The sequence below is a fragment of the Falco punctatus genome (genome assembly GCF_963210335.1).
Source record: "Falco punctatus genome assembly, chromosome: 3".
Taxonomy (NCBI): domain Eukaryota; kingdom Metazoa; phylum Chordata; class Aves; order Falconiformes; family Falconidae; genus Falco; species Falco punctatus.
This window is the reverse complement of record NC_137582.1, coordinates 47,461,165-47,482,699: the sequence shown is the minus strand read 5'-3', so window position 1 is coordinate 47,482,699 and position 21,535 is coordinate 47,461,165. Positions and strand designations below refer to the sequence as shown.

Here is a 21,535-nt window from a genome sequence, read left to right as displayed (position 1 = left end):
CTGGAGAGGTACCTGCGGCACAGGCTGGACCGTGCGCCTTGCCTGGGAATGACCCATCACCAGAGTGTCACAAGGAAGAGGAAAACTGACAGCTCCCAAGCACTGGGAAACTAAGTTGGGCTGCTGGAATAGAAATGAAATTTACTTACGATAGTATCTGAGAGCTTGCTGTTGCCAAACACTCCTCATGTATGAGCAGGTACATGTTACTGTAGAAGAAAGTAAAGGGTTTTTTTCCCTATCTTACGAATTGTTTCCTTACTGCCCAGGCCTGTACTGGGTAAATAGAAAGCTGGGGTTTTTTAACTGTCTGCACTGTTGCTTCATCAGTCTTTAAGAGAACATCTGTATCTTGTTTAACTTAATTCTTTCGATTTTCTTAGTATTTAGGAAATAAACTGATGAATAATTTGGACAAGAGATTATTTTAGTAGAAATCTTAGGAACATTCTAATTGTTTCAGGAAATGTCTCTAATACACGTCTCTAATCCTGCCAGCTGTTACTCACCCAGACAATTCTTTTGAAGTTGCTACTGTAAAGTTTTGCAGGACTGGATCTACACATAGGTTTTCCATGGCAATCACCCTTTCCTTGACTCCATCTAAAAAATGCTCCAAAGATACTGGTAATGGATAAACGAGTGCAGCTTTCCTGATGCCTTGAAAGAACAGAGGTCTGACGTGCTGATGGTGATGTGTGGTGTTGAAATATCAAAATTGTTGTTTTGGTTGCAGATTGCAGAAGGAATGGCATACATAGAAAGAAAAAATTATATCCATCGAGATTTGAGAGCAGCAAATGTTCTGGTTTCAGACTTACTGATGTGCAAAATTGCTGATTTTGGATTAGCGAGAGTCATCGAAGACAACGAATATACAGCAAGGGAAGGTACGTATTCTTATTTTGTCTTTAGAACTTCAGCCCCTGGAGGCACTGAGGCTGTATCTAACAATAATATGGTCACCACAGACAGCAAATGCCTTAACAGCTTCCTAGAGGCAGCATTCTAATGCAAACAACTTTGAAAAAGAATAAGGAAACAAATAACCCTTTCTGTGCTCCCCAGGCTTTTGGGAAAGTTTATTTTAAATACATTTGAAGAACAAAGAAAACTGAATCGTACTTAACTGCACACCATTTTTTCTAAATTAAACGAATTAATTGCACCGCCACAGCTTCCAACCCGCTGAATTAAATGTCAAGAAAATATGATCTTATTTTCTCTTCACATCCTTAAGTGCCATATGCACCTCCTTGCACTTAGGGAAAGGAAGACACCCTAGCAGGTGTAGTTGCTGGTAACAAGAAAACCTTTAGCAGAACAGTTTATCTTTTGAAGCTGCTTTAGGAGCTGCAGCACACTGATTTGCATGTTCAGTGGCATTGCTGCTACGGGTAGGGACACTGGGAGACTGGGTCACATCCCTGTTCAGCACACGGATGGGAGGCAACATCGCAGCAGGGCCAGGACTGTCAAGAGGGGAAATGATACTGTTAAAGATATTTGCCTGGGGTTTGCTCTGTGTGTTTTGCTAATGTTGTCAAGGATCCTTTCAAGAAGTGCGTAGTCAGTTTGTTGTAGTGAAAAGTTTTTGTTTATGCTCCCATGCACAGATTGCATTAGAGTAACTTTGCAGAGCTGGTTTGCTGGCTGGCTTTCCCCCTCGTTTTAAAGACATTACCTCATATTTTCACACAGCCTGGATGGAAACTGTGGTAATGTAGGATGAGAAGGGAAGAACTGAGGTACGAGGAAGAAAAAGAACAATGCACTACAGTTGTGATTAAAAGAAGACGAGCTATTCAGCAGCCACTAACAGTATGCAATAGATCAGGGGGAAGGGGCTGATTAAGCACTTTTCAGAGGTACAGAACCCATATCTGTGGGTTTTAGCTAGCTTTAGACATTGTGTATTGATTAAATGAATCTTACAGGTTACAAATTCTTTATGCTGAGTTTTCTTGATGTGTTTTCTGCCATTCAGAAAAGGTTCATAGCTTACCTGATATTTTGTGCCAGAATGATAGAGCAGGCTAAAAAGTGCATGGAGAGAATCATTTGTATTACTCTTCGTTGTCTGAAGAGCTAATGTAATATTGCCCAACAAAGACTGTTTGAACTTTTCTTATGTAACTGGAAGGAGTTTGCTTTTATGTGCGGTTTTTTTAAAATCAGTTAATTAGACATGAAAGACAGTATTTTAAGGTATGACTTGCTACTGCTTTTGTATGTAAGGGTGAATGTGAAATGCAGAAATGCTGATAACTCTTGGACAGAAGGAGATGCTGGTAACTGCTAACGTAGGGGTGTCATAGGCAAGTCATCTAAGACCTATCAGTGACGACGTTGAGTGCTTAAATTTGCCTTTGACTAATTGAGACTGTACTGTTTGGGGGGTTTTTTAGGTGCAAAATTCCCTATTAAATGGACAGCACCAGAGGCAATTAACTATGGATCTTTCACTATTAAATCTGACGTGTGGTCGTTTGGGATTCTTCTGTATGAAATCGTTACATATGGAAAGATTCCTTATCCAGGTATGGCACGTGTTTATACTGTCACTCTGTAGTTATACTTTGGCATTAAAAAGCACAGAAAATATGCAGGGAAAGAGCTGGCATCTGACAGTAGCAACAGCAGTGATTTGGAAAATGTCTTGTAGGTAATGTTACTGCTTTGAAAAGTCATAGTCACCATATGTGTAAACCACATGCCTCTCTGGGGTCAATTTTAGCAAACAGAATAATGGCACCGTGAACACGGTCATTTTTTTATATTTAAAAGGTGTTACAACTGCAGCAAATGCTGCGTTGTCACAGATCCCAGCTTTATGGTCAGAAGCACAGTCCCATAGTGAGGATGCAGTGCTTACAGGTTCTAATGGTGCTGTGTAAGCTGCTGGGGTTTTTAGTATTGTAATAAGTGAAAGTACTAAGAAAGTGTGTTTTCACAAGCAAATAGGCTGTAATAATTTGTCAGTGTTAGCTAATCTAAACAAATATGAAAGCAGAACCTAAAGCAGTGTCAATGTACTGCTAGGAATATTTACATTTTTTTGTTCCATGTCGTTCAGGTGCAAGACCACAGAGGACTACATCAATTATGGTTGCATTAGGTAGCTGTGAAATGGTTATATGCTTCATGTTTCATTTTTCTTTCTGTTAAACAAAATACATATTAATGTTTCCAGCACACTGAGACAGCATGTATGAAGGGTATTTTTATGCACACAAAATCGCCACATCTCAGGTGTAGCTGATAACTCCGGGCAGCAGACTGCATTCATTTAAGCTTACTGAGGTCATAGAAAGTTGACGTAAATTGTCTTATCTTGCGGGCAAATGGGGAAAAGTACATTTACTTACATCTCATAGAAGGAGTAACTTCTGAGAAGAACCCTTAAGATCCTGCAGTAAAGGGAGAGAAGGTATTTCATCCAAGGAAAGCTTTCCCAGTACTTCCAGTGCAGCAGCTCTTGCTGTTTAAACAGTGAAAACATTTTCACCACCACTTCACAAGCAGCTGGAATTCTGCGTCCTGAACTGCCAGAGATGGCAAAGGGGCAGACCCAAGTCCCTGAAATGACAGTACAGGGCACAGGGAGACCAGAGCTCCCCTGAGGCTGGGACAGCAGGGGAGGGATGACAGCAGCCAACTTTGCACTGCGTTACAGAAGAACATACCGACTTTCCATATAAGAGGTAAAGCCAAACCAGACATTCTCATTGCTCGGTAAGGCTCCAGTCCAGAAAAGCACTTAAGCTCAAGAGTAGCCCCCTTAAACTTCAAGAGGTGATAGGGCTGCTTGCACAGCTAAGCGTTTAAACATATGCTCTGGGTTGGTTTTTAGGTAAGGGCTATAAAATATGTGACTGACTAGCAGGTCCTCCCAAAGCTATTCCTAACACTGCTGATGTCCCCAGGAAGGATCAGATGGGCATTACATGCAGCCAACTAATGCATGGTTCTTCCCACAGTCGGAATACTATTTTTTCCCCACTAGCACATGCCTACGTATCCAGACAGTTGCCTATGCTGGGCTCACAAGGCTGTTTCTGGATGCCTTGAAAATTGTCCTTCCCTGAACGAACCTACAAGCTCACCTGGAAACCAGCACTACAGAAATACAAAACCCAATCCGATACTTAATTCTGCAGCTAAGTCTGCTTTCTCTTTACCTCCATAAAACATACCCTATTTCAAGAACAAAATCAATCTGTACAGCAGACACAGTACTGATGTGCTACTGTGGGAAAATACCTCTTCTAGGGGAAGTCTGGGCAATATGTTTTTCTAAATATGGGAGCATTTTATGAGCACCATAAATAGGCCATACACGTTGGATTCATTAGTCAACCAGCAATTAGAAGCAGAAGCCTCTTGACTGCATACTGAAGATTCCAATAATTTGCAGGCATTGCTTGCATTAAACTGGAAGAGGGATATATGTCTATTTTAAATAGAGGTACAAATTGAAATAGCCTGTTATACTGAAGGTTGATACTGAAGAATCAGAAGGACAGCAAAATAAATGGGTGAGCAATTTACTTTACATATAGAGAGGTGACAGATTTGGGCAAATTGCCCCGGCATGGCAAGAGTAACCTGGTGATAGGCTGTAACCAGCAGCCACTGGAGAGAAACAGTGAATTGGTTTTTCAGTTCTAATGGCAATGCTTCAAAATATTATTTTCAATTATTAACCAGCTCCAGCAATTAGAGAATATTCAGCATAAAGCTACTTATGAAACAGTTTGAGTTGAAACTGGCAAGTAGTTAATACCTACAAAGAAAATCTAGACAGGCAACTTGGTAGGAAGCATTTCCAGCCAAGAAACTTGGAGCTTTTGTGATCTTTGTTCTTAAATTCCAACAGCTGTTTCTCTTCCTGAGAAACTCAATTAGTGGGACCATAGTTTCAGGAACTACTTCTGAAATATGAAACAAGTATCTGATTCTCTGGGAAAATAAGTTGAATTGGTTGTTAAAACTAATTTCCAGGTGATTATCTAGTATGCCAAATACTGGCAACATCTATACTTGCATTCCAGTTATGTCCACTGCTTTTCACAAGATATGCTGCTTTCTGTACAGTGGAATTCTTCCTCCACACCCCTGTGTTCACATAATTTCTCAGGCTCTAACATCCAGAAGTAAGTCTTTATCTGTGAAGCTTAACAGGTACCACAGCACGAATTAACAGACATGTATCAAATCTTTAGCGCTAATGCCCTTTGCCAGAATTTAAGAGGGTGTAAGTGTGGGATATATTTATTTTACTGATTAGGATGTAGTTTTGATGAGCTAGGTAATCAGCCACAACAACAACAAAAAAAAAAAGTAAAAAAGAGGAAAAAAAAGGGAAAGTTAAACCAGTAGCTATTTTGAGAATACTGTTTGGACTGTGGGGTAGACAGGTAAGCCTTCTTGTTTTGAGTAAAACCCCAAACATATGCAAGTATGTTCACGATGTATTTACTATGTAATACTGATAAAAGTATTTCCATTTTTTGTCTCGTGAACTTACTTAAATGGTTTTCCTGCAGGGTAGCTGAAGCACAGGCTTTGTCCTAGGCATTCAGAATGTAAAAATCAGTCCTACAGACAGTAGATCTGACCAGAATCCTGTAAAAACATTTAAACCCACAGAATCAGCCCCATTCCTCACAAAAGCCCAGTAGCTGCAGTCCTCATGTAGCAACACACAGTTAACTAAGAGTTTGCAAAGTATAACTATTTTAGTACATACTTTACATACAATCCATTTCTTTAAGCTCAAGCAGTCAGATCACTGTTTTCTGTAAAATGCTTTACTGACTTTCTCCTCTATTTATTTTGTCTTTATATAGCAGTAATTCCTTATTCTGTGACAGCATGCCATTCCACTTCAAATATACTTCTTTTCTACACATGTGGGCAGGATTAGCTCAGGAAAACTTCACTCCTCCTTCCAAAGAGGGACCAAAAATACAAAACATGTGCCTAAAGCAAGCACTCCGATCCAGACTCAGATTACATGGCTGACAATATTTCTAGAATAGGTTAAAGCCAAAAGGCTTGAACTGGAGTCAACTATATGAACTATAGTAATCTTGAATAATCCAAGTAGTCATACCGGATAAAGTTGTCAGTGGTTGTAATTCAAATGTGTCCTTACCTGCCAAGGGGCTTAAATCATAGCTTTAGTAGTCAGGTAACACAGAAAAAGATCCACATAGTCTGCAACAACAGAGCTACGCAGTCACCAAGTACTCGGGGAAGCTCCACATCTGCATCTCCACTGCTGACCTTGCCCGGAGCAGGACCTGTCCTGCCTCCACTCAGCAGAGCGGAGCTGCTCTGGCCATGCCTCTGGTGTATATGCAGGAGCAGTCAGTGTCACGCTGCTCCTGACCAGAGGCAGGGTCATCTGAGAAAACCGTGAGATACTGTAGTCTTAGGCAGAACTGCACCACGTGGAGCATTTAGCCTGAGGAGCAGCCACTGGCTGTGGGGTCTGGAATAGCTTTCTCAAAGGAGAAAGTCTTCACTGGTGGTAGCAAATCTCTAGGCTGAAGCACAGGTGCTTCCTGCATGCCGTCACCAGAGGGAACAGTATTCACTGGAGTACAGAAAGCTTAGATTTTGTGTCCGGGAGAAGGTAATCCTGGCACAATTACTCCACCGGGTTGCATAAGATTTGCAGAGGAAGGGACAGGGTGAAACCTACCAGGTTTCTGGGTGGGAAGCGTTGGTCCCGGCATAGCTGGCCTTCTGAGAGTAGAGGTCGAAATCGCTCTGTGAACCAACTACTCAAGGATTTTTTTTTTAAAAAAGGCGGGGGGGGATGACACCGGAGGTGAGAAGAGAGGAGGAGGAGGATGGAGTCCAAGGCAGGCCTTTCTCACTTGACATTAGTTGGCATGTGAGGCTCAGGATGCACTTCTGGCAGTTACAGTTCTTATCCTCTGAAAGAAAAACATTAACAGAGAAACAAAGCAAAGCTCAACACAGCTGGCAAGATGGTTTCACACAATAGGAATAGGATGATGAAGGGAGAGGAAATTGCCGGTTACAAGTAATGGTATCATGAGTGATTATGTCCAGTATCTTGCAATCAGCAGCACTTTCACACAAAAGCTGATGTAGAAGACAATCTGGAAGCGCATTACTACACTGTGCAGGATGACTGGCAGTCTGGATAAGCAGGTAGGCTGCTGTCTGGCTCAGGATGGATGGGTCTACGGCAAGCATGTTAGAATTTCCACAGCTAGAGACAAAAGCTGATGCCAGGGTGGGCTTACGCTGTGCGTATTAGCACTGCTGGAAGCAGAACAAACGGTGGCGGGACCCCTCAGAGGAACAGAACAGAGCTGGTTCTGGAGAGAAGAATTATGATCGCTCCCACAGTCATCTTAGACTTGGCGCTAAAGAGATTGTGACATTCAACAGGGGAAACAAATCTTCCCCCCTGGCTTTTCAGAGCAAGTCCCTTGTTGCTAGTGCAGACCTCAGCCTTGTTTCCTTGTTTATTAAATTCATATTAGTAGCTACTTTTAATAAGCAGCAACAGTCTTGTATTATTAGGTGAAGATCTTTAGAGTGAAGTAAATAAAAATGTTTCTTCAGGAATTTAATTTCATCAAAACTTTCTCTTTTTTTGTTGAAGGTATGAGCAATTCAGATGTGATGGTTGCTCTTCAGCGTGGGTACAGAATGCCACGCATGGAAACCTGTCCAGCAGAGCTTTATGATATCATGAAAACGTGCTGGAAAGACAAAGCAGAAGAGAGGCCAACATTTGATTATCTACAGAGTGTGCTTGATGACTTCTACACAGCAACAGAAGGGCAGTATCAACAACAGCCATAGAACAAAGAACACTTTTTCTATTGACATGGCTCATTGGCACAGACTATTATTTGGACAGACTGCTCAAACCAATTACGTCATGAGTTTGGATGTCTTCACCAAGTGTGGAAGCTGAAATACTGAAGGAAAGAGTAATTCTGCAGAAACATAATAATGTTTTTATTTGGTTAAAACAGTTTCTCTAAAGCATCAAGTTCTCCTTAAATGTTTTGTTTTGCATCTGCAGAAACATCCCAAAACAAGCAGGCTTTTTGGGGTGGGGAGAGAGAAGGAAGGAAAGCAATCACACACTGGTACAGTTTGACAACCCCTTCTTAAGATCCAAGCCAGGCAATACATTACAAGGAGACCTTTATAAAAGGGGAAAGAAAATACAGGAACAGCTGTTTTCAAAAGAAAGTCCTGAAGGATAAACATACATATTTAAGATGTGGTGATGTCTTATTTTTATATCCTTGTTATTTCACGTTAGTATCTGGAGTACTGTCACCTCTTGTAAGGCTTTCTAAACAGTATCATGGTTTCCTTTAAGGAAGGGTTATGTATGTAATTCTTTACACTGAAGATGATTCCATTTTACTGCTGTATTACTCATACTAAACTTAAAATCCTTTCCAAAGCATCGCACAGTCATCACAGATGCAGAAGTGCAATATGAACACCCATGATGGCAGAAGCAGCAGCAAACCTAGCTCTGTGTTCAACCTTAGTTTCCCACAAGGCTAAAGTCATCATCTGAAATCTATGGGAAAGCACAGGATTTTGAAGGAAGTTAATACTTTCATTGCAGTCACTAAGACTGTTACCAATGAAAAATATTTTAATCTTAATTTTTAATCCTCTGATTATTCAAGAATATTCCTTATATTTTTGCTGCTTTAATTAACTAACCTCAAATCTGTTTTAAAGCTAAAACCAGCTCTAGCACTATCAAAAACAATTTGTGGAAATATGCAATAGGATATCAGGTTACATTGCAGTGACACTACAAGTTTCATTGCTCAGTAATCTAATTCATAACAGTGAATGTAGTTTGCCAAGCTCTACATATTGAAATGTTCTATCAATTCCTTACCAAAACAACTGAGCTAGTGTAATTGCAATGTAACTAGAGCAAAAAGTATTTTTTTCCCCAGTGACAGTGGTTCTTACAGCTGAAACCCTGTACATCTTTGCCACCCCTCAGCCCAATTGTTTAGGCAAATGGTACTTTGCAGAAGCTTAAAACCCTTTTGATGTAGCTTCAGTGTGCCTGCACTGCAGTTGAAGTTCAGCAGCATAAATATTCATTGCTTTTCTCTTCCATTGGCTTCCTTCAGTCAAACTGTGCAGTTTAGGCAGACTATCAGTTAAATATGTAAATAGTTTCTATTGTATGGTGATTTTTAATTTTAATAAACACTTAATCTGAAGCAAGTTGTATGGTAGTAATTTGAGATAAAACAGATGGCTGATGTTCTATCCAGAGTGGTAGCTTCATGTGGAACAGGGAAACATCTGTTCATCACCACTAACAAGATTAATGGATTCTGCTTTCCTTATACCCATTCAGCTTTGAGAAGTTGAAAAGGACAAAACCAGCCATTTCTGAATCCTTTTGAGTCTTTCTTTTTGGTCTGGAGGGCAGGAAGAGAAGCAGTCAGCCCTCAGCTGTCCTTAAAAACAGCTTCTCAAAAGTCTTTAATGTAATAGCAACACAGTCCCTTGAAACTCTTTGGAAAGTATTACAGTTAAAAACTGGTCAGTACTTAGCTACAGGCTTCATTTTATTTAAAAAAAAAGTGATAGCTTAAGGTAATGTAACCTTGTCTTTCAAACCATTTCCTGTAGCCAGCCAAAGCGCTCTGGCAAGTAGGAGGGAATGTGGAAACAGCAGTTGCTCAGGGAATAAGAGGTTATAGTTAGCGTAACAAACTTGCCAACATAAAACTCTCAGACAAGTGACAGACAAGCCATGGTGTAGCACTAAATCAGTTGAAATGGTATTATAGAAAGTTTCCAGCATTAGCCTGGTCTGATGATTTTATTTTTTTAACTTCTGTTTGAATATTGCTGCTGTTAGATCAATTTGTACATTTACAGCTTTCTTATTCAAGGGATCAACACTGGGTGTATTGTATCACTCCACCAAAATATTCTTAATAGCTAGAATAGTTTGTGTAGGAGTAGAATAATATTTTAGAAATTCTACCTGGGAGAGATTATAGGCCTTTAAGAACTACTAGAGCCGGATAAGCTATATTTAACAGAAACAGTTCAAAATATGAGAACCAGCACGGCTCAAGTGCTACATCTCCAGCCTGATTAAAGACATATTAGAGAGATTACTTACCACTGCATTTCCACAGACAGACCCAAAACTGGAGGGAGACCTGGCAAGAGTCACAGCAGAGAAGGGCTGTTCTGTGTCACACAGGAAGGCTGCACCACCTAGTGTCTCCACAGGGAGGGTGAGGTTCTTGCTCTGAACTGGGTCCCCTTCGGCCGTGAGAAATAGCGTTACAGGGACTGAGCAAACCTATTTACTTACAGATTCTGCCTTGTTCTAAAGCAATTCTCCAGCAGTTACAGGCGCGGTACTTCACAGTAGTCAGAAAAAAAAACTCTCTCACACTGAAATTGCTCTAAGAAAGCGATTTCAAATTTTATCATGCTCTCGTCTTCCTTCCTTGAGTTACTAGATAAAGGTAAGTAATGTAATGAGGGTTATGATCCTTTCAACTTAAAATCATCATATGCCAGTCACTATGATCATTTGGCCTCCAAATTTATGATCTTTCCTTATCTTGATTTCACAGATTCTCACTGATTTTATAAAACGAGCAGTCAGAGCTTAGTTTAGCAGTAGAAAAATTTTATTATAAATAGATTTTTCAAAGTTTAATGCATTATTCTTAGTGGAAATCCAATTGATATTAAAACAAGTTCCTTTATAAAACCATTATCTGGCATGCTATTTTTCAGCTAAGACCTCATTTTGTTGCCTCTTCCAGAAATTTGCTCTTTCATCCCAGGATGGCAGTCTCCAGGTCAAAGCCCAAATATTAACTGAAGAACCAAGCTATTTCATCTACTTGATATTAAGTTTACAAGCCATCTGATTTCTAGGAATCAGCAATGAAATTAAATACTTAATTTAAAAAGGTAACAAGCAGCAGAGGAGGAACATCTCACTGCATGAATCACACATCAATATAGAAGACCATACATTTACTCAAGAATTAAAAATATTATTTCTCAAATCACAACACTATAACAGTAAAAGCACCAGTTCAGACTTAAACTTAACATGGCTCTATATTCAACCCTGATTCAATTTAAGAAGTTCTGTATTAAACATTTTGCTCTCAGTTAACATGACAGTGAAGATGGCATCTAAGAGTGAGAAAAAGCTACCAACAGTTTAAGAAGCCCAGTAACTGCATACTTTGATTAATCAAATATTATTCTTTTGCTTTATGAACCAATAGTAGTTGTTTTCTTGAAAAGGGTGAAGCATCTTCATACTCCCCCCAGACTTTTCCAAGAGGTGTACTAGCAGTGGCTGCTGCTGTGGATTTCAGGTTAGCCAACAAACATCTGGGTTTGTTTTGACTCCTCTATAGAGAAATGTTTTTTCTGTTCATCAAGTTCTTTTTGCAGGGAAGACACTGTTTCTTCAAGCTCAAGAACACGTTTAGCCCAGTTCTGAAGACTATTCATTTCCTGATCCTATGAGAATAAAGCTGCGTTAGGTATGTGAACACTCCAAGGGCATTTTCATGTCGTTGATTTTCTGCTTCAGACTATTTTACTACAACAGTACACATCTTGTTATTACTATGCCAAACGGTGATTCAGTACTCACGTCTTCTGAATTACTTTTATGTAATTTAGAGGACAGCAAACTATGGGGCCATTGAATTAGTTAGAGACCAAGTCTGACTAAGAAGCTGATGCTTAAATGCTTAAGCACACTATGCAGAGAATTGCTGTTGTTCTAAGAACCAACTAGCGAAGGTTTTCCTGTCCTAACCTGTAATTAGTGAAAGCAAAACTGGTCAAATCAAAACTCTTACCATAGTTCTAAGTCTGCTAACTAGGACTGCTTTGAGTGGGCAGAAGATGCTCTCTAATCCTTGTGGTTAACAAAGTCACCTACCTATGTCTTAGAACCAATTAAGAAACAAGGTTCAAGATGAATAATTTTCAGACTTAGACTAAGAAGCACATGAAAGGTAATTCAGTGTTCAAAGTAAAACATCACTAAGCAGTCTTACACCTGCCTTGCTTCACTTGCAGATTACAAGTGAGGCATAGATGCAAAGTGTCAACAGTTTAAAATTTTCATTAATCTAGTTGATATCTAAGGTTAGATGCTGTCAGTTTTATTAAATCCCTGCTTTTGAAGAGAAGCTTACTTCTAGTTCAGTATTAAATAGTTTACCTGCCCATATCTCTTATCTAGCTTGGTCACCTCTACAGGAGTATCAGTATAGCTTTAAAACCATAGATCCTTAAGTCTCGTACTAACATTTGTGCACTGACACCTTGCTTGCCCTCAACAAAACACTTTGTGACTAGAGTTCTGAGCAGTATTTACTTTGCTTGACAGTAATTGGTGGCATCTTTAGATTAGCAGGTTAACTCTGTGCTGACAAGTTATAGACTTGGTCAACAGGGTAAGTTAAAAAACTATTCTTGTCTTACAAGACAAAGTCAGGGAGTGAAACGCAAGGGCTCTGAGCTCATAATTCAGGAAAATGCTAACATCAAAAGAATTTAGTAAGATTAAACTGTGTTTTTACACATACAACGATGCAGAAATAGCCAGTACCAACTACAGATACAAATAGATTAAAGTTGCTTTTAAATTGTTGACAAACCTTGAGCATGACTGTATGCTTCAGTTCACTGTTCTCTTCTGCCATTTTTCTGTAGCCTTCAGTAGCTTCTAGCAGCATTTCATTTAATTTCTGTATTTTAAACTTCAGAGATTTTATAAGCTGAAAATAAACCCCATACACACTGAAGTTCAAGACAGCATGTTTTACATTAATTTTGTTTATGACTAGAACTCAGATACTGTAGGTATTTCTGATTAATACTGAACAGTGCAAACAAGATCAAAGCCATGAAGGAGTCTGCTTCTCTCAAGCTCTAATGTCCCAACCTATCATTGCTAGTGATAAAATGGTGGAGCATTCATGTGCTATTGTGCTGAAGCTACTACATTTACAGAGACCTGTCAATCAAGAGACCAGCACAGACTAAGCAACTTCTGGAACAGTCTGCTCCTTTTCAGTAAAGGTAGTTAAAAGAATGCTCTTGTCTCATTGACACTATTCACATAGTGAATTGGAGCACAGTTACAACAGATAACTTCACCTTTCTGATGGGAATATTGATGGATTAAGTCTTGAGAGAGAAAAACTCTAAACCAGCAAAATTAATGTTATAACTCTATCACTAATTTACTTCTACAAGGTTGGAAGGAAAATATATAGGTTGCTAAAAACCCCCACACTCTTTGTCCATATTTAATGGCTGAATAGGAAGGGGCGGGGGGGGATGCAGGAAAAAAGTAGCGAACTGTTCATCACACGTCAACAGATATGAGGCAAAGCAGCAGACAGGCATGGATGGAATCAGCTGCTTTAAACTGCTCTCACTTCAGTTATTGCCAGGCAGCAATCCCATCATTCTAACACTTCCTAGCCACACAAAACAATCAATACTGTATCCCCATATCAAGCATGAAAGTCTGGCTTTCAAAGTTTGAAATTGACATAGGAAATGGAAAATGATGTAGAGCTCTCAAGAACAGCATTACAAAACAAATGCCAGGGCCATAACATGAGACATTAAACTTGGTAAGGAAAAAGTTATTTTTGGAGCACACTTTCTCAGCAGAAAGGGATTAAGTTCACTTTCTATTTACATGGTTTATTAGAACCAGCTGGAACTATTTCTCCAGCCCCTACTCCTATTTGTCTCTAATGAAAGGAGCAAGGCTTGTCTCTTCCCTCCTCCTCATACCCTTTAAACATGGGAAACTAACCTTAGCCTTACAAGAAGCTCATCCAAGGTATAAATTAAGAATGCAATACCTAAAAATTTGTTTTCCATAACACAGCCTAAAGCTCATAATTTCCGCCTCTATATGTTATTCAGAACACAAGGATCTTGTTTGTTTGAAGAACAGACATTACCTTTTCCTTACATTTAAAAGGACAGTGGAATTCAAAACTTACAGAAAGGACTGGTTTAAGGTACTATTTTAGCTCTAGGTCTAAACTGTTACCAGGTTCTATAACCATTCCCTTGAGCATAAGCAGGCAGCATTTCAGGAAGAAAAGCACTGAGGCCATGGCAGAAATGTTTGCAACAAATTCCAGTACAAGGCTATATACTTCCCCACTTCCGACTTGCATCATGTTCACAATGTGACTCGTTACAGTAGTAGGTACCTTTACAAACTAGAGTAAAGCCAGAACACAGCCAATCTCTCACAAGAATAATCTACAATTACACAAGGGCTTTTTTGTAGACTTGATACCTATATGCAGGATTCTTCATGCTTTTGTCTACAGCATGTTGACCTTCTGTCTACATGTCTACCTTTAAACATTGAACCATGCCAGAGTTTAGGACCATTACCCCCACATTTGTTAAATACTAAGCAAGAGCTACCTCTTCTTTCTCTTTGCATTGTTTCTGCAGTCCTTCATTGGCTCTCTTCATCTTGTTCATAAGATCTGTAGTCAAAAGAAAAGTTTTCTTGTTTATACACAATACCAAAAATAAATTGAACTTTGAATATCCAAGATTAGATTCCTACCTAGTTCCATGTTACTTTCAGTAGTCAGTACATTATCTGAATTCAGACTTCCCAGAGCCAACAGCCTCCCTGACTGTTCATCAAGTTGCCTCTCCAATTGCAGTATTCTTCTCTCTCTATCCTGAAAAAAAGGCACATGGTAGAACTAGTCTAAATTCCTGCTTAACCTGATGCACTACTGTACATCCTTCAATTATATTACACATGTATATGCAGATTTAAAAATAATTTCACAGGTGGAAGTTACGATGTTATAGTTGAGAAATTACAGTAAGGAATAACACTCTGATTGCAAGACCTTCTAGGAATAAGTTACTTTACACAGGAGTCAATTCTTCAAGTCTGCAGATTTCCAAACTGTATTACAAGTAACCATATGGCAGAAAGGAAACTTTGGTGCATCTGTGTTAAACTCTGTTGCCAGTTAGCTTCCTCAATAAGTAAGAAAATATTTTATAGAACTGAATTTTAACCTCAGTCTTTTTTCAGTACCCATCAGATTGCTAGGGTGGTATTTCAGAGTGAGAAATCAGACATGTCACCATCAAGGAAAGTTATTCATCTAATTCTGGCTCTCTGAAGCTGCCTACTCAGATTCCATGTTGTGCTCTCCTTTGTCAATTAAGAATTTTATATCTTAGGTCAGTTTATCATCTGATTTGCTACCAAGGCCATCTTGTTCTTTAACTCTTCCTTTATGCACCCTTATGGTCAGTGTGAGAGGCAGCTATAAATACAGACAGCCCTATTAACACTCTCTTCCTCCACCCCAAAATGGTGTATACTAGGGGTTAAGTGAACAAAAACAGAGCCTAAGCGGGGAAAACACAAGTGTTAAGGAGCTGGAAAGCCAGAGGTCATTACACACAGTGTTACTTATCAGCACCTGAATGGAGAGCTGCAAAAGCAGAAATGTTTAAGTATCAGAATCAACAACAGAAACCCACTTCCCTCATGTCTTGAGAGGAACTTGACTACCAGTGGAATGAGACAACTTGTTGGTTCCTGGACAGGAGAGGGCAGGGAGAAAGCACCTCTGGCATACACCACAGTTCTATTCTTCCACTACAGACCTTCTGAAAAGACTGAGACCCACAGGCCTCATCTGTTGCCTGGATACACTGAGCCATCTATGCAGAGGCTAGAAGTGAAGACTGATAACAGCTGCACATAGCTAACAGCTCAGTTGCAAAAAGAATAAAAACTTGCTGATGCCAACTTTAAGCAGTTCTAGGTGTAAGTACATTCAGGAGATTAAGTTCTCCCCTGCATAAAGTTTAATTTCTCACCACAGTTTCTTACCCCACAATCCTCCCTCTAGACCTTCAGAGGTGAGATCCATTATATTTAGATTATCTACCCTGTACTAAGTTCCCCACCAGCTTTTCAGGCTAGCTTTTTACTCTTGTCCTGGTTTCAGCTGGGATAGAGTTAATTTTCTTCCAGGTAGCTGTGTTTTGGATTAGAATGCAAATAATATTGATAGCACATGGATGTTTTAGTTGTTGCTAAGCTGTGTTTACACTAGGTCAAGGACTTCGCAGGTTCTCACACCACTCCACCAGCAAGTAGGCTGAGGCACACAAGCTGGGAGGGGACACAGCCAGAACACCTGACCTGAACTGGCCAAAGGGATATTCCATACCATATGATGTCATTCTTAATATATGAACTGGGAAGCTAGCCACTGGCTGCTGCCCAGGAACTGGCTGGGCATCAGTCAGTGTGTGGTGAGCAATTGCACTGTGATTCACTTGTTTTGTATATTGCAATTATGTTATTATTTTCCCTTCCTTTTCTGTGCTATTAAACTGTCTGTCTTGACCCACAAATTTTACTTTTCCCCAATTCTGTCCATCCCACTGGGGTGGGGGAGTGAGCAAGCAGCTGCGTGGTGTTTAGCTGCCTGCCAGGTTAAACCACAACAATTTTATAGCCTACAATCCCAAGGATCTCCACAAAGCCAGTCTGCTGTATACACCATCACTCTAGGTGTTCCAGTTATTGCACTACAGAGATAAAGATGACTGATTTAATTGAAGTGTGCCCTCAACATCAGGATGTTTAAGCATACACTACAGGTAGCGTTAGACAGAATGACATCTCTATCCTTGTTTAGCATTGGACACCAGAACAGCCAGGCTGAACTGCTAGTTATTTTGACCATTCAGTGTTGCATTTAGGATTCCTGAATGACTGTTAAGGAAAAGCAAAATTTACAGTTAAGAAGGTAGCACATTTTTCTAGCAGCAGTCAAGTCATACCTCAACTTTCTCTTGTTCAGCTAGAAATTCTTCTATGGGAACATAATGGTCTTCAATTTGTTCCATTGCGCACACATATGCATGTTTCTTAATGGCCTCTTTATACATTTCAAATTTGCTCTCCAGTTTTTCTTCATAACTGTCTTTCGTATCTTCCAATCGGTTGCTGAGGAGAACATGTTAGTTTTATTTAGTATCTTAGCATTGCAGCCATTACAATTTGACTACATGTGTTCAACTAGCAATATCAAAGATAGATATCTAATCATAAACAGTTAAAAAAATCAAGTATTTTTCTTCTTTTTATTCTCAATGATCACAGAATCATTTAGGTTGGAAAAGACCTTTGAAATCATCAGGTCTAACTGCTAATCCATGACTGCCAAGTCCATCACTAAACCATGTCACTAAGCACTGCCTCTATGTCTTTTTGAAATGCTTCCAGGGATGGTGATTCTGCCACCCACATGGGTAGCCTGTTCCAATGCTTCACCACCCTTCTGGTGAAGAAACTTTTCCTAATATCCAATCTAAACATCTCCTGGCATAACTTAAGACCTACAGACTTGCACCAAAGCATAACCTGCACTTGGCATATACCACAGAAAGTCCTATAGAAGAACACATACTTAAGATCTGTCAAGAAGGTTTTATAGAAAAATCCACCAACATCCAGTAATAGATACGACTACACCCAGACCTGGTACTTGAGGCATAATTCCAGGGAGTATCTTTCACATTGGGCAGGTTGGGTTTTGGGTTTTTTCCGTTAAAGATAAGGCAAAATGAATTTGGTTTTTATTATTTCAATACATTAAACTATTCCTGTCACAATAAAAAAAAATTGCCCAGCAGTGACACAAAACATCAGAGAAGAATCACTGCTGTTTCATGTGTTTGGCCAAAGGCACCCAAACAATTTTAAAGTCAGTGCAGGTGTTAAACCATAGCATGTTCAGCTGGAAATTTAACTTGGGGTTCGCCTCTGTTAGCAACTAAAACAGCAGAAAACTGATTTCAAGAGAACAGTTACGAGGAAGTAAATTCAGCTTCAGCAATCTAGACACTTGGAAAACAAAATCCCCAAGTAAGTAACATCAGTGCAGGCAGCCACAGTAAGCTACCAACCAGTTCATAAATCATCCAGGAGCAAGAATTCAGGAGAGCTCAGAGATACAATTAGAACTACCTTAAGCACATGCATGCATATTAACATGACCAAGTGTAAGTTTTGGAACAATCACAAGCCTCAGCGGGGTACCTGTAACAATCTTTTTCATCTGCTAAATACTAACAGCTAGTCAGGACAATCTCCAGTAATTACAAATTAAACAGAGAAGAGGCCAACAAAAAGCAGCATTATTTTTTCATTGTACATGGGAAAAGGCTGAACCGTACAAGTTACTTTAACATTCTTCCTTCCCTTTTCATCAGAAGCTTTGAAACTGTCCAGCCCTAACTTCTCTAAGTAACAAGAGTATGCATGCCTTGAATATACATATATATGTAAATACATGTGTGTGTGTATATATATATAATGTATACATTTATATATGGGGAATTCTTCCAGTTGAAGCTGACTGCAACATGACTTGCCTCCAGGCTTCCTCTGTTTCCAACAGCTGTCGAAACATTGCTTCTGCCATTTCTCTACGTATTTTCACCTCCAAAAGGATTTTACTTTGCCTTTCTGCAACTAGCTTCTCCTTCAGGTTCTCTGTAGTTTTCAAGAGATCCTAAATTTAACATATTTCAGTTCAGAAAACAAGCTAGAAATACATATTGATGTGCATGTCAAATGAAGTATTCACACAGCCAGCTACTTGCAGGGCACTTCTATAGGCCTATAATTTGCAGGGGGACTGCACCAAGGGTTAAGTATCTGCAGTGGAAATCCACATTTAAAAGACAACCTTTCTCCATCTTGATGGTTTCTGCTATCAATAAGTTTACTACTGTTTTAGCATTTAAATGTTAACTTGTACAACTGTTTAACATAAAGCCTACTTACAGTTTATTATTAATAATAATAAACAAGTTTATTCCTATCAGATTGTATAGCTTCATTTTCAAAATGCTGCATCTTAACTTGTTCCTGCTATTCCCAAAAAAGCAAACAACTAAACAATGTTGTTTTAAACACATATACTGCTTCCCTACTCTTCTTGAAGAATCAGTTGAATTCCAAATTTAGCACTTGACCTAACTAGAAAGCCGCAGGCAGCCTTCCACAACTACAGTTGTTCCCTCAGAACCAGACCACTTTAAGCCTAGGTCTGCCCGACACTGAGCGGAAGCTTACAGTTCTCATTTGATACAACTTCCAGCACATCTCTGATGGTAAAGATTCTAATATTAGAACTAGTAGCAATGATTTTCTTGGGTACAATTTTGAGTAGATGCACATCTACCTCATGACTCAGAATGGTGATGTCCACTTCCTCTTCTGCTGCAGAGGTTTCAGTGCTGTCAGGAAAGTCATCTATAGATGTGCTAGCATCAAAGTGGATGATAGGTTTGCCATTGCCTCCAACTAGCTTGGGTGGAAAATAACCAACATTTTTGGGTAGGACTGTCTGGATTACCTGGAAATTGATTTATCAATGCCATCAATATTGCAGATATCAGAATACTGTGAAGAAGTGGCATGAATGCATTGTTGTATTTAGATTAAAATTTTGTTAGTGTTCTTGTGATCATTAATTGTACATGCCTTTTAGCAGACAAAACCATTTATCAATACAAATATAAGACTTCAGTACTCTAACAAAGTGAAAATGGGAAATACTATCCACTAACAAACTTAGTGTGCTTGTCTAGAACAGTGTTTTCTCTCCTCCTAAAATACAAGGGTTTAGTGTAGTTTCCTAGAAAGTTAGTAAAAAGCAGAAAATCCCTAAAACATTTGTTCCTTCCTGAAATACTGTGACCAGGAATCAGCAATTCATGGTAGTTATGTAAAGATTTTGTGTATGTCATAGGACAACGTATCAGAGAAGCTTGTCTCTGCAGTGCACACTTACCTTAGGATGAAATTTGCAGCTGAAGGGAATTAGAAAAATCTTGTTCTCTGAGATCATATTAGAAATGCCATTACAGGCTTGAAACCTGTCAGAACTAATCCATGGTTCCAGGCTAGAAAACGACTTAATTTCTGCCATGAAACACAGCATAGTCCACCATCCCACCCCTTGCAAGCAGCAGCTTCCAAGGAAGCTAAATAAACTGAAGACCAAACACATCAACCTCAAGTCCTGAATTTAATGGACTGACAAGCAGAGCTAGCAGAAAAAGCATGAAAACATGTAGATTTAGCAGCGGGGGTTTTGCCTTCAAAGGAGAAGAATACACTACCTTCAAGCACTAACTTACCAATGAAAAGTCTTCTCTTTTATTTGTTATTAATTACTTGCACTTAGCCAAATAGGAGCAATGCAGACACAAGGGATCTCATTTAAGACTACAAAATAAGAAAGCAGCTGCTACTTTCTGTCCAAAAAGTTTTGGAGAGCTGTCATCTTGTGCAACAGATGCTTAACCACACACAGGTTAAACAATTCATTAAAAGCTTGAATCAAAATCTTGCATTTGCTCAGACATATGGTATAACTGCTCATATCTGAAAGTGCCCCCAACTACACAGAATTTCGGTCATGTAGAACTGAACCAAACCAGACAGCTGCAGCTATCTTAACTTCTTACCACAGGCAGGTTTGAGGATGGGCAACACTACTAGGAACCTTTTAGAGGGAAGCCACATGCAGAATATGATGTGTCAAAAGTCCAAATCACACTCAAGTTCATACAACCTGACAAAGAGGGCAGAACAGCAGGGAGAGGAGTATGCTCTTACCTGTTTGGCTAAAGCTGAAAATTTCATTACATGTAGTGTTTCACCATATGTGGAAGCATGCTGATTAATGTTTACAATCATACAAGCTTTGCCTTTTCCACAAAAGAATGGCTGAAACAGACGAGTCAATTTGCTCTCTCTGAATGGAATATAGCTTGGCTTCGTCCTCATGGAGAAAGGAATAAAATTGTGAAACAAAAAAATTGTAAAATTGTGATACTTAACTTGGCTTAATACTCTTTCTCTCTTTCAGGAAAGAGACCCAGTAGGATGCTCATATTTAAGCCTAAGCTATTTCACATCAAAGAGCAAGTTCTTTCCTAGATCTCATGAGTTTTCCAAAATCCAAACTGTTTAAAAGTAGTACTGCACCACAGTTTCCTAGTGTTACAAAGCAGATACTGGAACAAGTCAAAAGCTAAGTATATAAGCTGTCTGATGAATCCACCTGTATAACTTGGAGGTGGAAGGGAAGAGGACAAACCAGGAACTCTTTACACAGAGTGTATTGCTCATACACACACACACTAAAAAAGTGTGGCAGTTGGCTGCTAGTTGCCCTTTTTTATTTTCCACAAACAACAGTTTTAGAGAATGTTCATTTCAGGTATTCCAGTGACATCTGTAATAAAGAATTTTGTACAGTTCCATTTTCCTCAGACCACACAAACCCCTTGTAGAAACATAAAGGGATGCTTAGGTTTCAACCCAAAACTTGGCATGTTGTTTAAAACTTATCACTTA

At 39.3% G+C, this 21,535-nt stretch overlaps 2 protein-coding genes and 1 long non-coding RNA gene across 8 annotated transcripts in view; 2 read left to right on the top strand and 1 right to left on the bottom strand.

The window, feature by feature from the left end:
* LYN (LYN proto-oncogene, Src family tyrosine kinase) overlaps window positions 1-9,266 on the top strand; it is a 53,386-nt gene extending 44,120 nt beyond the window's left edge. For all 6 annotated transcript variants that reach the window (XM_080379267.1, XM_080379266.1, XM_080379271.1 and 3 more), the window contains exons 11-13: window positions 737-890; window positions 2,409-2,540; window positions 7,652-9,266. In XM_080379267.1, the coding sequence (XP_080235393.1) occupies window positions 737-890; window positions 2,409-2,540; window positions 7,652-7,854 (489 nt within the window). In that variant the 3' untranslated portion in view covers window positions 7,855-9,266. The remainder of the gene's footprint in view (window positions 1-736; window positions 891-2,408; window positions 2,541-7,651) is intronic.
* Window positions 4,545-7,197, top strand: LOC308060492. The gene is made up of 2 exons (XR_013926757.1): window positions 4,545-6,535; window positions 6,566-7,197. It is a non-coding gene; the product is annotated as an uncharacterized lncRNA (long non-coding RNA).
* LOC308060490 (kinesin-like protein KIF20A) overlaps window positions 9,124-21,535 on the bottom strand; it is a 26,570-nt gene continuing 14,158 nt past the window's right edge. Inside the window, 9 exon segments of the mRNA XM_080379304.1 lie at window positions 9,124-11,439; window positions 11,441-11,565; window positions 12,720-12,839; window positions 14,527-14,591; window positions 14,675-14,795; window positions 16,939-17,104; window positions 18,535-18,674; window positions 19,350-19,523; window positions 20,792-20,957. Of these exon segments, the coding sequence (XP_080235430.1) occupies window positions 11,298-11,439; window positions 11,441-11,565; window positions 12,720-12,839; window positions 14,527-14,591; window positions 14,675-14,795; window positions 16,939-17,104; window positions 18,535-18,674; window positions 19,350-19,523; window positions 20,792-20,957 (1,219 nt within the window). The 3' untranslated portion in view covers window positions 9,124-11,297.